Here is a 17,791-nt window from a genome sequence, read left to right on the forward strand (position 1 = left end):
ACCCAGGGTATTGGGGTTCCAGGAGATCCCTATGGGCTGCAGCATTTCTTTTGCCACCCATAGGGAGCTCATACAAACCTTTATGCAGGACTGCCTCTGCAGCCTGAGTGAAATAACACACACGCTATTTCACAGCCATTTTCACTGCACTTAAGAAACTTATAAGTCACCTATATATCTTACCTTCAGTGCTGAAGGTTAGATGCAAAGTTACTAAGTGTGCCCCACATAGTTCAGAGCCATTTCCCCGGACTTTGTGAGTATGGGGACACCATTACACCGTGCACTATATGTAGCTTCACAATGGTAACTCCGAATATGGCCATGTAACATGTCTAAGATCATGGAATTGTCCCCCCATTCCAAATCTGGTATTGGGGAGCGAATTCCATGCATCCCCAGGGCTCCACTATGGACCCCGGGTACTGCCAAACCAGCTTGCTGGGGTTTTCTCTGCAGCTACCGCTGCTGCCACCCCACAGACAGGGTTCTGCCCTCCTGGGGTATGGGCAGCCGAGTCCCAGGAAGGAAGAACAAAGAATTTCCTCTGAGAGAGGGTGTTACACCCTCTCCCTTTGGAAATAGGTGTTAAAGGCTGGGGAGGGGTAGCCTCTCCCAGCCTCTGGAAATGCTTTGAAGGGCACAGATGGTGCCCTCCTTGCATAAGCCAGTCACTCCGGTTTAGGGAATCCCCAGTCCCTGCTCTGGCGCGAAACTGAACAAAGGAAAGGGGATTGACCAGTCCCCTGTCCATCACCACCCCAGGGGTGGTGCTCAAAGCTCCTCCAGTGTGTCTCAGACCTCTGCCATCTTGGATCCAGAGGTGTGAGGGCACTCTGCAGACCTCTGAGTGGCCAGTGCCAGCAGGTGACGTCAGAGACCCCTCCTGATAGGTGCTTACCCTTACCCTCCTCTGAGGGCTATTTAGGGTCTCTCCAGTGAGCTTTTCCTCAGATAACGACTTGCAAGAATTCACCAGAGTTCCTGTGCACCTCTCTCTTCGACTTCTGCCAAGGATCGACTGCTGACTGCTTCAGAATGCCTGAAAAACTGCAACAAAGTAGCAAGAAGACTACCAGCAGCATTGTAGCGCCCACCCCTGACGGCTTTCTCAACTGTTTCCTGGTGGTGCATGCTTTGGGGCTGCCTGCCTTCATCCTGCACTGGAAGCCAGGAAGAAATCTCCTGTGGGTCGACGGAATCTTCCCCCTGCTTCAGCAGGCACCAAACTTCAGCATCACCAGTACTCTGGACCCCTCTTATCCTGACGAGCGTGGCCCCTGGAACACAGGTGGTGGACCCAAGTGACCCAGACTGTCCAGTGGCCCAACTGTCCAAATTTGGAGGGGGTAAGTCCTTGCCTCCCCTCTCCAGACAGTAATCCTGTGCACCACGTGAACTGCAGCTACAAGGGCTTCTGTGCACATTTCCATAAAATCCTGCATGTGCAGCCAGGCCTAGGTCCCCAGCACTCTGTCCTGCGATGCTCAGCTCCCTGAGTTGATCGCCGGTGTCGTGGGACCCCCTTTTGCAGTTTTGAGACGACCGCTGTGTTCAGACTTCTTGAACCCGTGTTCAAGGACTTCTGTGGGTGCTACCTTCTGGTGCGTGGGCTCTCTACGTTGCTGAGGGCCCCCTCTGACATCCTGGTCCTTCCTGGGCCCGGGCAGCACCCTTTTTCTTCAACCGCGACTCTTGCAGCTAGCAAGGCTTGTTTGCGGTATTTTGCCAAGGAAACAACTCTGCATCCTCCAGCACTCTGTGGAACATATTCTGCATGAAGGAGAAAATCCTAGCGCCTTTCGTTGTTACAGAATCTTCAGCTTCTTCCATCCGGAGGCAGTCATTTTGCACCCTCATCTGGGGTTTAGTGGGCTCCTGCCCCCCCTGGACACTTTCGTGACTCTTGGACTTGGTCCCCTTCCTTTGCAGGTCCTCAGGACAAGGAATCCGTCTTCAGTACTTTGAAGTCTGTTGTGTTCTTTGCAAAATCCTTTATCACGACTTTAGTGTGTTTTTGGGAAAATAGTAGTACTTTACTCCTACTTTCCAGGGTCTTGGGGTGGGGTATCTTGGACACCCTTAGTGTTTTCTTACATTCCCAGCAACCCTCTACATACTACACTAGCCTAGGGGACCACACGTGGTTCACATTCCACTTTCTTAGTATATGGTTTGTGTAGGCCTATTGCATCCTATTGTATTCTACAGTGTTTGCACTACTTTCTGACTGTTTTACTTACCTGATTTTGGTTTGTGTGTATATTTTGTGTATTTTACTTACCTCCTAAGGGAGTATATCCTCTGAGATATTTTTGGGACATTGTCACTAAAATAAAGTACCTTTATTTTTAGTAACTCTGAGTATTGTGATTCTTATGATATAGTACCTATATGACATAAGTGGTATAGTAGGAGCTTTGCATGTCTACTAATTCAGCCTAAGATGCTCTGCTGTAGCTACCTCTACCAGCCTAAGCTGCTAGAACACCTCTAATCTACTAATAAGGGATAACTGGACCTGGCACAAGGTGTAAGGCCAGCCTCCTACACCTCCCTTTTGAGTTGTTTCCTCTATGGGAGCCCTTATAGTAGGACGTTGTGGGATAGTACTGCCTCCGTCCATACTGGTAGGAGGTGGAAGGTTCAGGGGTGGTGGTGGAGGAATGAAAGGATCATCTAGACACAGGGGGTTGAAGTGCTCCAGTAGAATTAGCTGTTTCAGCGTCCTTTGTAATTTTTTTCTAATGTTTCATCAACTTGCTGGCCGAAGAGGTGTTCCTTATCAAAAGGGGAGCTTAGGATGTTCTGCTGAACATCGGGCTTTAAGCCAGAGATGCCAGTCATGCGTGTCAACGGAGGAGCATACTGGTGTTGATACTCCTGGCTGCAGTGTCAGCAGAGTCTAAGGCACATCTGATTGAAGTGTTCGAAATTAGTTTCCCTTCCGTCACTAATTCCTGACCCCTTTTACTGTGCTCATCTCCGAAATGTTGGAGGAATTCCTCCATCTTGTCCCAGTGAGTGAGGTCGTAGAGGGCCAACAGCTCCATGGAATTGGCAATGTGCCACTTTTTAGCTGAGTGTGCAGCGATCCGTTTGCCTGCCGCATCAATCCTTTGACTTTCCTTGTCAGGCGGCGGAGTGTCACCTGAAGCTTGTGAGTTAGCCTGCTTTCTGACACTTGTTACCACAAGGGAATCGGGTAGTACTTGTCCCCTTATGTATGCTGGGTTGGAGGGTTAGGCCTTATATTTCTTACCAACCTTAGGGGTGATAACTCAGGCCACAACAGGGCCTTTTAAGATATCCTCCGTATTGGCGGAGCATGGGTTTCAGGATTGGTAAGTATTGTGTGCCTCTGTGGGTTGATGAGTGTTTCAAACAAGAAACCCTCTTCTAGAGGTTCCTTGTGTAACTGTACCCCATGAAAATTAGCCACCCTCGCTATATTCTCCTGATATGTTGTTGAGTCATCAGGGGGTGAAGGGCCAGCTGGTTATAGGTCTGGATCTGTGTCCCCTGGTGGATCTACATTATATGTGTCCCAGGGATCAGTGTCTTGGGGCACATGAAAGGAGTCACCTGCTGAGTCAGGTAACTCGATGTCCTATGCAACGGAGCCTTGAGGTGAAATGTCCAATGGCTCCACATTAGAATGCAGTGAATATGGCATGTCTGTTACAGGTGGAGCAGGTTGTGCAGCTGGTGGAGGCGGCTGTGGTAGCGGAGGTGGAGAAGGCAGGGTTGGCAGCACAGGGGTGGTGGCTTTATCAGTCTTTTTCTTCTTGGCTGGAATGGGTGTGTCCATGGCCTCCTGAAAAGAGAGCTGTCTCTAGGAAGGAGGTGCCTAAGGAGATGTAGGTTTAGCTAATAGTCTTCCAGTCTCAAGTTGGATCTGCTTTTGTTTTGAATCCAGTCCCTCCTGGATTTTGTGGAGAATGGGCTCCACAGCTACAAGAGCAGTCTTTTTAGGCACCGATTTTGAAGTATTTGTTTCGGAGTCGAGCTTGTGTTTCGGTGCCGAAAGCATCAATGCTGAGGAACATGCCGATTGAGAGGAAATTGAAGCCACGGAGGCTGTCGGCATTGAAGCTTTTTGCTTTGTGTGGTGTTGTGGCCCCGAGCTGGAGGGTGGGGTGTCTGAACTGGATTCTTGGTGCTGACCATGACCTACATGCAGTGGTGGACCGAGGGGCTCTTGTTGTGGAGGCATGAGTCTTTTGGTGATTTCGAGGCGGGTGGGGGAGCAGGGGTTAAAGTACACTGCACCAGTTTTAATCAAGACACTGGAGATCTCAAATTCGAATTCAGGACGTGATTTGAGCTCTCCTTGACAAAAAGGGCCTGAGATGCCTCTGGATGGAGTTCTTCTTCAACATCCTGTTGCTTGAAGAGGCATGAAGATTCGTTGGCTGATCTGCTTTGCATTTCGAGGCGGCCCGCTCGCCGATCACATAAGGTCTTCTCCGACCGAAAAGCTCTGCAGGTTTTGCATTCGCCTCCCTATGGTCAGGGGAGAAACAGAGGTTGCAGACCTGGTAGGAGTCTGTTCTGGGGTAGTTGGCATGGCAATGCAGGCAAAATATGAATGGTGTTGGTTCCATCATCGGCAGGTCATGATATGGAGGATGGATCCGCAGATGTAGAAGGCCCCAAAGGGCAAGGCTCTCATGGTTGACAACGATCCCTCGTCGACATTCAGTTGTGGCACGAAGCACACGTTGAGAAAACATGATCGAATGCAATACCGACCGAAATAGGATAGGACCGAAAGAAAGGACCGACAATGGTCTTGACGAGGAGCAGTATCACACCCGTCGAAACCCGACGGCAGAGAAAAACCATCTAACAGTTGAGTCGATGCCCATGTGCTGCATCACAGAGAAGGAGGAGTCACTCATCTTTGTGATTCAAAAGACTTTCTTTGAAGAAAACCAATTTGCACACATCCGGGCCCAACAGTAGATGGCAGGAGTATGCAGAGCATGTCTATCTATAGCCACACATGCTTCGAACATTGACATTAGTCTTTATTAATTCAAGAGACTCCATCCCTCAACCTACAAAGAAGCCGTACCATTATAACTGTCCCTTAGAAAATCTTCAAGCAGAATACAAAAAGACGTTTCAGCAGAGGGACAGCAAAAAACCTAGACTGTTACCCCAAGATCCCACCCACCACCTCCCTGAAGAACAGACAAAGACACATTCAACACAAGGTTAAAATTAAATGGAACAAACGAGTAAAGACAAGAGTGACCAGAATGAAATCAAAAACAACATTACAAAGTGTTAGGAATGACCACTTCTAACAAATTAAAAGTAACATAATTAAAAATATGTAGAACAGTGCTCAAATGAAAACAATGTACCCAGGCTAAAAAGGGCAACTCATCTCTTGAAAAGATAGATGAGGATGAGACTCCAAATATGTCTGTCTTCTAGCTTTACAGCCACCTTTTTAAATAATTTAATCACCTTGAGAGATTTGGTGTATTTGGATATCCCTCGCTGTCCCTTGTGAGACTTCACTACCACAACATCACCAGTGTTTACTCTGATGCCCTTCAAAGCATTCGTTTATCATTCCATTCCTTCCTCTTTCTCTGTTCAACAATCCCATTGTCAAAACTCCCTATCAACACATCCAATCTAATCTCCTCATTAGAGCACTTTGTCGCCCCAAGGAAAATGTACTAATGTGCACTGTTTTCTTCTACGAAACATCTATTGTAGCATATAGAGTAAATCTGTATTCTTCCACTCTCTTGTTCAGCTCTATAGCCTAAATAATCCTTTCCAGCACTGCTGGATAACTGAATATATTCCTTGCTGACCCTGTTGAATTTCTGCACCATCCTGTTGCTTTGGGATGGTCCAGTGCACATTTCTTGTGCATGGTTACTCTCATATTAAAGAAATACTCCATTTCCCTAGAAATCAACTACAACCAGTTCTCAATAAGAATGGCCTTTTAACTGCTTTTGCTCATGAACCCTTTGTCTAAAAGCAAAATCACCATGTGCTTGTCCATATCTCTTACAACAGTCTCAGGCCAACGAGAGTACAGATCCATGAAGACCAAAATATACCCAGGCGTTGCACCTTCAGAGAATTGCCCCCAAAATATCAAAAGCAATCTCTTCCAGGGGCTTCTTGGAAACTTCCCTGCAAACCATGAGTAGTGTCCTCATCTTTCTCACTTTGTTGCATATACTGAAATGAACACGCTCCTCAGCCTCATCTCGACCTGCAGATCTAAATCCGGCCACTAACAGTAATTCCTTAACCTTCCCACATTTTACATGCTCCCTGATAATCAATATGTGCTAAGAGAGTCAGCCTCACTCTCAAACTCAAGGAAGGAACAGGTCTTGTTCCCATACACAACAGACCATTCTGTACTGACAGTTCATCCTTGACCTCCCTGAACTGTTTAATGGCATCATCACCACAGGGCCAACTAGACTTCTCACAAGCCAACTTGCACACCATAGATTACTTAGCAGTTTTGTAACTTTCACACCCATTCTTCTTCAGTAACACAAGCTTCAGTGACACTACAGACCCTGACAGTGTCATCTGTCCACCACTCTTCAGAGCCATCACTAATCTCTTACACGCCCAGACTAACTAGACAAGCAATCACTGGCCTTGTTGGAGACCCCAGGAATATAATTAACATCACATTGGTACTCTTGAAATGCCACTACCCACTCACATAAGTGAGAAGAGACTGAATCCAGTCCATTTTTCACAAAGATTGTTTGTGGGGTTCATGGTCAGAGAAAGCACAAAAGTGCAAGTCCCACAAAATGTTTTAAAAGTTCCTGATGGCTCAGAACACAGCCATTCGCTGTCTTTCTATCACTGAGTAATTACACTCTTCATTTTTCCATGCCCACAAAGCAAACACCAGTGTAACATCCCTACCATCTTGTTTCTGTTTGAAGATGCCATCCAGGCCCTTCTCATTGGTATCATTGATTAAGCGACAATGCACAACGCTTTGCAACTCCTGAGCTTCCATCAAACACTTCTTGACAACCTCATGCTCTTGCTGACAATCTTCAATCCATCCAAAATACACACCTTTTCTAAGTGACCTCTTTGTTTTGGACTTTGCCAGTAACATTTCTGATAGCTGGAATGTTACTGGCAAAGTGCAAAACAAATAGGTCATGAAATTCAGATATGTCAGAACATTTTGTGGGTAGAAATAGGTAAATCAGAAATGGTTTTGATCAAATCCTCTTTGGAATGAATCCCACTGGCTGGAATAACATTGCCTAAATAGTTACATTCTGTGCAACCAAAAAAGCACTTTTTTCCCTTCTTTGTCAAACTTTTCCTTTTAACATGCACAAAACCTTTTTCAAACAGTCAGTATCCTGTTCTAGACTACTGCCAAAGACCAAGATGTCGTCTAAGAGAAAAGTACACATGGCAGATTCTGTAACAAGTCAATCATCACATGCTGAAAAAATGATCCTGTGGAGCACAAGCCCAAGGGAAGTGTTTGAAGCAATATGTACCGAACAGTGAAAGAAAATAAGTGAGAACTTTGGGATCATTACTTAACGTTGACATGATGATTGGATGTGATGAATTTGAGAACAATTTCAACCCCTCTAGTATGCACACAATTTCAAAGGCGTTGGACCAAGGAAATCTCTTTTTTCACAACTCCCTTTGGTCAGTATAAAGATTGATCTCACCACCAGCCTTGCCAGCCACCACAACAGGCGCTAACCATTCTGTGACCTCAGTGGTTTCAATAATTTCCTTAGCACACGGTCTCTCTAACTCACTCAAACATCATCTCTCATTTTAACAGGGCTTCCTTTACCTTTCCCTGCAACAGGCATAGCAGACGGTTTAGTCGAATATACAATGGATATATCCATGCAAGCATCCAGTTTCATTAAAAAATACCTCTGGGAATTCTTTAATAATCTAGGTACCATAGAATAACAATACTAATAAAATGACAGCCACAGTACAAATTCCATGAAGGGTGTAGCCAAGATGCAATGCTGGGGAAATAACAAGATGGCAGTGTGCTTCTATCAAGCTCAACTGACAGAAACATTCAAGATACTTCACGTACGAAGCGAAGAAAACAGAAGTGATTTCAGGCAGCCAAATACCCAGAGCAGAAATGATTTTCCACACAGAAAAGGTAGGATGAAACCATTTTCTTTATAAGGAGCTCTTACTAAAGTGTTGAGATTCCACTGATAATAGAGCACTACGACAATGCAGTCTTTCAGAAAGGGAGGGAAAAATTAATGTACATCATGCTTGTCTTTATTTGTGAGGGTATGAGGACAGGTGAGTTTCGAGCATGCAAACAGCGTGGTTTTTATATCCGAGTCAGAAGCCCAGCTGATGGTTATTACATGCATTGGTACAATAAGTGTATATGATAAGTGCTCAAGGTCATTTCGCAGCTTGGGGGCAAAGTGCATAGATAACGGTCTATGTATTCATATAGTTGAGTAAAAGTGCCCACAAACATGATAAAAGGCCACAAGTAGATAGAAGGCACTAGAGACTCCTAGCATGACAGAACAGTACCTTTGTTCCAGGAGTACACAGACTAGAAATTGAAGTTTGAGTCTCTGTGGTTTACTAGCAAAAGGGTTACTCTCTAGTCACAGTTGTAGTAACGTTCAATGGTAACCCGAAGATCCAGTAGTGCAGAAATGGTGTTAGACTTTATTCAATGCAAGAGGCCCTATTCCTCAGTCCACACAGTACCCACATAACTGTCCTTCAGAAAACCTTCTAATAGAAACACGTTCCAAAATAGAACTCTAGGTGAGGGAGAACAAGAAGGCTAGACTGGTACCTCAAGATACCATGAAGCCCTACAGAAAAGCACCATGTTTCCATTGCTATCATGCCACTGTGATATGACAGCTTCTTTACCATGGGCACTGGCTCTTACAAAAGCTTTCATCTTTATTTTAAACTGTTTCAGAATGTTGACTGAGCAAATCTCTTCCTTCAAGCTGTAGAATCCTTTTTCTGTCTTTCACTCCGTTCAGAACCTCACTCCTTTCTCATCAGCTTCCTCAAGGTCTCCACTCTTTTCAGCAAAACTGAAAAACTAGTCCATCACCCCTGTAAATAATCTTACTTGCTCCTTTTGCTGGGGGTTGGTGAAGACTTGATAGCTTCTAATACATTTAATTTGGATCTCACTCATTCCGCAGTGATACATATCCCAAATATGGAATTTTAGACACTTAAAACCTAAATTTTGCCCTTTTAAGTCTCAAACGAGACTTGCTGAACTTTTCCCACAATTTCTTCAGCATCATGATGTGCTGCCCCATGAGTTTCCTAAAAACCAGGATGTCGTCCTGGAGTTTGCAGGATATTTTGTTGTCCTGCAAACAGATGGTTAATCAGCCTCTGAAAGACACTTACTGTGGAAGAAGCTCAGTTGGAAGAAGAGCGAACTGAAACACTCGATCTGCTGTTATAAATGCAGTCAAAGCCTTGGGCTCTTGAGGCAGTTTGATTGGTGGTAAGCACTCCCCAACTCCATCTTTGAGAAATACTTACCACCGTTCATCAAGAGGACCATGTCATTACTATTGGGGAGAGGAATGCTATCAATAATATTATTTTTGGTCAGGCTCATAACATCGACACAAAACCTGAACTTTCCATCCGCCTTTCTAGTGATGACCACAGAAGAACAAATAATGCAATTTAATTCAAGTACACTGTTCCATAGAGAGAAAGAGAGACTAGAGAGACCTGAATTATCAGGAGCGAGAACCCTCAAGCATCACTATGGATGACTCGCATCATCATCGGGTAAAGCTCCTCACCAGGCCGGCAGTGCAACGCCTGATGGGCTCCTCACACGGAGGAGCACTCAACCGTATTGTTCTGATAATTACTGATGAACAATAGTTATCGAAATGGGCAAGCATCCATTCATACGCCTGTACCCAGAGGAGAGAACAAAAAGAATATAGAGTAAAATTGGTTAATCATTCCTACATATATCATCATTTTAATCAATAGTCAGGGATGAAGCCAAGATTAAAAACAGGGGAAAGTAATATAATCAGTATCTATGCTCAATTACTTTCAATAAGCAGTGAACTTGGAGCAAAACCCACTAGGAATCCTCCTTAATTAGGGTCAACATGTTTCGCGTCGTGCGGTCCCCATGGATCCAATGACGCTTCATCAGGACCAGGATATTAAAACGCTCTGCTCCAATTAAACAAAAATTATGAACACAAAGCCGGTCACTTACATTGAAGATTAATAGGCTAAGTCACAGTCAGGTCGCCCTAGAAAGACAATCAAAACAAAGCACCAAATAATGCCATGAAGTAGTCATAAATGTCATTATGCAAACATTGTGCTAAGGAAAAAGAAAAAGACAAAAGAATAACGTGACATGATGACAGTAAGGTAGGCTTACCACCCCCAAGTCAGGAACGGACTCCTTGGTACACACGTCCCCTAGACTCGGCTATCAGCTAAACATAGTGAGTGTAAATATAAAACAACAAGCAGTCTGTTAGTAGGGTAATGAACAATGTTCATATTGATAGTCAGCATAAAAATACCACAAGGTCTCTTCAAATGGTACCTGGACAAAAAACGAACTGTCAGTACCAGTGTCCAGTCACCAAATTAGTGAACTAACACAAATTGCGCGAAAAGATAGAGGGTGCAGGGTGAACACCATCATTATGCAATAAATATCATGCAGTGTGTGAACATCAGCATATGGTCATCATTAGTCTGTGGTGGTTAAATAAGGTAATGAAAATGAGCCACCCTAAAATTGAACATATAATGGGGCAGGTGCCTAGTGTTTCATCCTTGTAACTGGCATTTAAAAATATCGAGAATCCGATACCAGAAACAGTTAAGGAAACGCACTCGATCGGGATGTAATGAGCCCAAAATGACCCCCATAAACAATGCAAAGCCATTCACTCCGATATCACAGAAACGAGTGCATAACTGGAACGGATTAAGTTCCAGGGTACTCACTGTTAATGCCGCCGGTCCAGACTATGGACCTACTCTCCAGGACGTGAAACCGCAATTACACGCGGTTTATCGTTCTCCGGGTATTTGAAGGCGTTTAGAACCCGGAAGTTGTATACGGGGCGCGTCTCAAAGAACGTGAGACAACGAAGAAGGACTGCTCATAGTAGTGAGCGTCTAAAAGGAAATAGACGACGGCCAAATATTCTCGGCCATCTTGGATGAGGGGACAAAGGCTATGTACATACAAAGTTCAAAAGAACCATCCCCTAACATTCGGGCCATCGTTAATGATAAGAGTCAATATCCTATGGCTATTTAAGGTGTAAAAGTCATAACAACGTGGGTGGAAACAAGGGCAAAACCCCTCTTAAAGGGGATATTGTTTCAGTCCATGTATATAACGAAGTTTTAAAGGTGTTAAAAGTAAGTCAAAGTGGTCAAAGTAATCACCCTTAAACTTCATCAAAGGAAACCAAACAGAAATTGCTGAAATGTGATGTTGGAATATTACAAGAATAATTCCTTCATAAGGTCTTGTTAATACTGAGTAAAGTCAAAGTGTATATTTATGATTTACGCTAATGAGGTCCACGGGATTTCGTCATTGAGGCCCCGTATATTACCACAGAAGAACCCCATTCAGCTGCAGCCACCAGTGCAGTCACCCCTCAGACGCCATCTCCATTAACATTCACTTCACCTCCTTTCTTGCTATTAGGGGTAGCCTCTTGGCCTTGTGTCTCATGGATATCACACCCTTCCTAACTATGGCCTTATGAACATAGCCTCTCAAGAGGCCCACCTGATCTTCAAACACCTAATACACATTCCTCACAATCTTGTCAATGTGGATGTCACCATGACTTGATTGCCCCCCCTTAGCTTGATGACAATCTGAAAGTTGAGGTGGCAAACCCATCCCACGATAGGCAGAAGTGACCTCACTAAATAAACCTTCCTGGAAAGGCCTATCCCTGAACGCAATATCTGCCTGCAAGTACCCTATGACATGTAGTGTGCTTCCCTGATATACTTTGGGGTTTATGTCTTTGGGTTCCAATTTGATATTTCCCCACTCTCTACACATCTCCTCTGGGAATATGGTATAAAACGTTCCTGAGTTGACCATTAATTGCACCTCTCTCTAATTTTCCTTGAAGCTAGCTCATGGTTGACAGTACCTACCAGATCCTTCCTGTGCTTCGCCTTTATAGAAAATTCTCCATGCCTCCACTACTTCTTCACCCACTATCGCCATACTACCCTTGCCACTTTTGTGCCTACACAGTTGAGCAAAGTGGCCTTTCTTCCCACAGTCTGCACTCCCTGTTAACCTGAAAACAAAAAACAGACTTTGAACTGCACCACCCACTGCAAGAACTTGTGCACCTCTACTGACTTCCACTGTTTGCTACATTGCATCCTCGCCCAGAGCCTCTCCCTTGTTTGCTGCTATACTTCTTTTTGGCCATACTCTTTCACCCTCAATACCACCGCCTACTACATTCACTTCTTGTACTCCAAATTTTCAAATTCTTTAAAGCAACAACTAGATTGTGCTACTATCTTGGCAATTTCAGTTGCCTTTTTTAAAGAGGTAGTTCTGTCCATCTACAGTTGCTACTGTATTTTCTTATTGGAGCGGTGGATTTGGCCCTTTTACTAGTTCATCCATCATGTTTCCAAACTGTCATTTAATGTCAACTCTCGCAATCTGGCCACAAAGTTATCCATGGTCTCATTATGTCTCTGCGACTGGGTGTAGAATTTGTGTGGCACCATTGCTAAGTTGACTGATTCTGCAAAGCTTTTGTTTACCCTTGTCTTTGCTTCTTGATACACATCTGGGATGTATGACCTTGTTGATCTTTAACCACTGGTAAATACTTGAAGATAGGTTGTCCTTCCTTACCTAGGGCACTGAATACCAAAGCTTTCTTCCTCTCAGGGCTAAAGTGCTCTTCATCCACATCTAGTAGGAAGTTATCCAATCATTCCACCCATTCCTCCCAAGTGAATGGTGACAAACCTGACAGAAACAGAAAAAATGATGGAGGTTAGATTATTTTCAAGAGACCATTGTGGGATAAATAACTGATCATTTTTGTTTCCCTGAAGATGCTGTTGTGATGTTATCTTTAATGAGCTGCACCTGCTGGTGAAGAAGGAGTGGGGAATGACAAACCTCCATATAGTAGGTAGCCCTCTTACTCTGAGGTTGGCTCCTCGGTGGTCACAGCTGTAGCGTCGTACCCAGTGATCTCAGAACGAGTGGATGGCTCTTTACCTTAGGGATGACTTATATGTAGTAAAAGGGAAGGTTTGGGCCTGGCAAGGGGTACACTTGCTAGGTCGAATTGGCAGTTTAAAACTGCACACACAGACACTGCAGATGCAGGTCTGAGCCATGTTTACAGGGCTACTCATGTGGGTGGCACAACCAGGGCTGCAGGCCCACTAGTAGCATTTGATTTACAGGCCCTGGGCACCCATAATGCATTTTACTAGCGACGTACTAGTAAATTAAATGTGCCAATCATGGAAAACCAATTACCAATATCTTTTAGACAGAGAGCACTTGCACTTTATCACTGGTTAGCAGTAGTAAAGTGCCCAGAGTACCAAAACCAGCAAAAACTCATTACAGCAGAGGGTCCAAAAACAGGAGGTCAGAAGCAAAAAGTACAGGGAAACCACGTTAACAGCTGACAGGTCTAACAACCACCAAGAAGCGATAAGCAAATATTGTGCTTAAAAAATAACATAAATATACTACTGATAAATGGCAGGAGAGCTCAAGGAAAAATCAATGGACCTGGGACCATAAGACAGTACTTCGACATGAAAGCCCCCCACATCCAATGTAAGGTTAGAATTTACAGAGAAGTGATCTGAGAGATGCTGCAATTTAAGAGATGAGGGTGTTCGTATTTATATTCCATGCTTGTGGCTTCCATGGTTTATGGAATGCTAGAGGACACACAAAGTCACATGTTTCCTGACTGCCCGGGAGTGACACCATCACACTGCTCAGTTCTGTAAGTACATTCCTGGTAACTACTGGGTTCCCGTAAACATGAAATACCTCATTCTGGTCTGAGTAGGAGGTAGGTTTAATTGATTATGCTATCTTTTGTTTGAATATTAGAGGTGACTATGGTGCCCCTTCTGCCCAGGGTGGGAAACGTCCTTAACAATGCGTCCTTAAGGACGCGAACGTTTCCCACCCAAGTGTAACCAGGCTTGCCTAAACAACGCATGGCTTTTCATGTCCCTTAACCACGCATGTGCTGAACCATGCATACGCGGGGTTAAGGCACAGAAAAAGCCATGTGTTATTCAGGAGAGGACGCGGAGGAGGCGGTGAGGTAAATGGAGCTGGATTAAGGGATTGAGGTGGGTGGGGGTCAGGGGCAAGCAATTTTTTTTTTAAGGGATTAGGGTGGGGGGGTTGGGTATTTAGTTTTTAAGGGGCGGGAGGTTTGGGTATTTTTTTTTTTACTTAGGGCTTGGGGGGCGGGTTAGTTTATTTTTAAGGGGGTGTGGACGGTTTATGGAAGGGGGGAGGAGAGACGAGTAGGAAGGATCTGGAGAGGACACAGTTAGGTAAGTGGAATTGGGGTCAGGGTTGGTAGGTAGTTTTTAGCTGTGGGGTGGATTTAGGGCTTAGGGTGGCTGGGTTAGTATCGGGGTACTTTAGTTTTTAGGGGCAGGGGTGAGGGATCGGGATATATATTTTTTTAGGACTTAGGGTTGGTGGAGGTGGGGTAACTTTGTTTTTAGGGGCAGGGTGAAGGGTGAGGGGCTCAGGATAGGTTTTTTTTTTTATGGCTTAGTGGTGGTGGGGGTCGGGGTAGTTTACTTATTGGGGGAAGGTTTTAGGGCTCAAGGCGGGTTTTGGGGTAGTTTAGGTGTGGGCATTGGGGTAGTTTTTTTTAGGGTTCGGAACGGGTGGGGCGGTCGGGTTAGTTTTACTTTTTAGGGGTGGGGATATTTTTTGGTGCTCTGGGCAGGTGAGGGGTGTCGGGGTAATTTAGTTTTATGGGGCAGTGGTGGGGGGCTCAGGGTAGTTTTCTTCAGGGTTCAGGGAGGGTGGAGGAGTCGGGTACTTTAGTTTATAGGGGTGGGAGGTTAGGATAGTATTTTGTATTAGGGCTCAGGGCAGGTGGGGGAGCCAGGATAGTTTAGGTATTAGGGGTTGGGGTAGTTTTAGGCATTAGGGCAGGTGGGAGGGGGTTGCATGACAGTACCACACCTGCTGTTTCACGTGGTGTTTCTACATATGCCTTTTACTAGGCACGCTTTTATAACAAAATTTGTTGTAAAGGCATGCGTGGTAAAGGCATGCGTGGAAACGACGTAGTTGTGGTTCCGACCGTGTTAAGGCATGCATTGTTCCAGCATGCGTGGTTCTATTATAAAGCGGCCCAGAGTGGGATCAGTTGTGTATTATTGCACCATTTATTAACTTTTAGCAGACATGGCAAAATAAGTGAATTCCTGATTGAGCTGTGTGGATGGTGCCCCCTGACTGATTACCCCCACTGAATTGTCGAAGTATCTATGTTTGAGAACCTGCTGTGATATGGACAGAGTGCCCTGTGCTGACTCAACACTGTCACTGCCCAGACCTAGCTGCTCTGCTGAAAGAGTGACTTAGTCAGACCAGCCACGCCTGAGCTGACCATTTCGGTGATATTCCACTCAGATACACATGCTGTTTCTCTTATTGTCGAACTTTCTTTGAAGATATGAATAGCATTGATGGCTCTTGAACCTGGAGATGCAGTTATCAGGGTAGTCAGATCAGAGTGTTCTGAGGATGTCACTTTCTGCCTTTCAGAAGTCGGTGACCTTCCACGACGTGGCCATGTACTTCCTGGAAGAGGAGTGGAGAGGACTGGGGGAGAAGCAGAAGGAGCTGTACCGGACCGTGATGGTGGAAATCCATGAGGCCCTCTTCTCACTGGGTAAGGACGCGCAGAAAATATCGAAAATCAAAAATGTCCATTGCATTTACCTCCTGTGCCACTGAGCTGTTAACTTAATAAGAAGACATTGTTAGAGGAAGGAAAGGGAACAATGGAGCTATTAACTGAGTAGTTTGCAGGTGTTCAGATTAAATAAACCCCTCCTCCCCCGAGATGGAGCGAAAAACCTACTCTTGCTGCCACATCACCCCGACACATGGCTGGAGAGTAGCTCTTTTGTGCAACAGTCAGAGGCTTTTCTCCTGAACTGATTACACTCTGTATTTTGCTCACTCTGGAATATCCAAACATCTCCCTTGGTGGGATGTTTTAAAGGTTTAGGACAGGACCATTGGTATCTTAGGAGTTTGTGTGGAGCTGAGCTTTGTCTGTAAATAGTTGTAGACAGTGGGAGGCTCAGCTGTGAAATGTGTTTGTGTGTCTGGGGTCAGCTGAGGCTGTTATATGTCTTCGACCAGTCCTCCATTCTGGGTCATCAGAAAACTATTTCCACTGAGGGAGCAAAATGGAGGCCAGGCTGAGGGGGATTTGATGGCAGAGATTCCCTGCCATGCTTAGTTGTATGCATGTTATCCTCTCCCAGGAGTCTGCTCGATTCCAAGCATGCTCATTGGTGCATGGAAGAGGGCGGTATCATCCTTTCTGAGCCCACCCCTTTAGTCAGACACACCTCTTACGGCACCTATATTTCTTTGGGACACCTTGTTGCTCTGGAAACTTTCAGGGAGGGATTATTTAGGGTTGGGAGGGCTTTCCATGGATATGACTGAGGCCGCAAGGCAGGACAAGCTCTCTTGGTTTTGATTTTGTATCTGGAGAGGGAAGGAGGTTGTCAGCACATCGATACCCTGGACCCCACATGTGCCAAGCGATGTTGGGATGCCTGCCTTGGGGCTGTACATCATATTTGGCTTTGCACTCCTAAGTATTCCTACTTTATTGAATGTTTACTAATGTTAGGTTTAGAACTATAGAGAATATCTGTACAGAAACCCTGTTCCTTCTCCGTTGGTTGAATTGGGCTTTTAAACCCAGTGCAAGTGAAACTTTCCAGGAAGCTGGTATCTGGTGACCTCAAGATGTGGCAGTGGTGTGGGATTTTATGAAATATCTACTTGTCCAAGGGATGGAGTCCTTCAGAAATCTACTTGTCCTGTAAAATAATATGCTTGTTTCTTTTGATGCCAAACAGTGAAGTGGCAAATTATGGCAGATTACTCATTATATCAGAGCTCTGCTAATACCCTCTTTCGTTAAGGCAGTGCACATATTATATCCAGGTTTGGATTCTAGCATGACCCTGATTTTGCCACGTTTCTGCAAATCTGCTCAGTCCCACAGTCAGGACACCATCAGGCTGTAGACCAAGTAGTGTAAAAAACCAAAAGCAAGGCTGCGGGCTTTTTCCATCTATGCATCCAGGCTCCATCATGACTGCCCCAGCACAGCTTTAATTTAGGAGAGAGTTAAAGATTCACCTCTTTAAAGAACCCAGCATCACAAGGCAGTAACAGTTCAGCAACTAGTGACGTTTCCCATCACTCATTCACTTTATGATTCCTTTGAACCTGTACAGCGCTCCGATGTTTTTTGGCTATGTTTGCGCTATACAAATACCACATACGTACATACAGGGCCTGGAATTAGTCCAGAAGCGGTAGCTGTCGGGTTAGAAATCCCTGTGCGTTTGTGCACACCAACAAACATACATCCTCATGGGTATTTGGCAACTCCTCTGAAATCTCTTCCCACGGTGGAAA

General features: G+C 45.0%; 1 protein-coding gene across 2 annotated transcripts in view; it reads left to right on the top strand.

Moving 5' to 3' along the window:
• The window catches only part of LOC138295280 (zinc finger protein 436-like), a 140,568-nt gene that overhangs the window by 11,440 nt on the left and 111,337 nt on the right, over window positions 1-17,791 (top strand). For both annotated transcript variants that reach the window (XM_069233477.1, XM_069233476.1), the window contains exon 2: window positions 15,884-16,010. In XM_069233477.1, the coding sequence (XP_069089578.1) occupies window positions 15,884-16,010 (127 nt within the window). The remainder of the gene's footprint in view (window positions 1-15,883; window positions 16,011-17,791) is intronic.

The sequence above is a fragment of the Pleurodeles waltl genome, chromosome 5 (assembly GCF_031143425.1).
Source record: "Pleurodeles waltl isolate 20211129_DDA chromosome 5, aPleWal1.hap1.20221129, whole genome shotgun sequence".
NCBI classification, from domain to species: Eukaryota; Metazoa; Chordata; class Amphibia; order Caudata; family Salamandridae; genus Pleurodeles; species Pleurodeles waltl.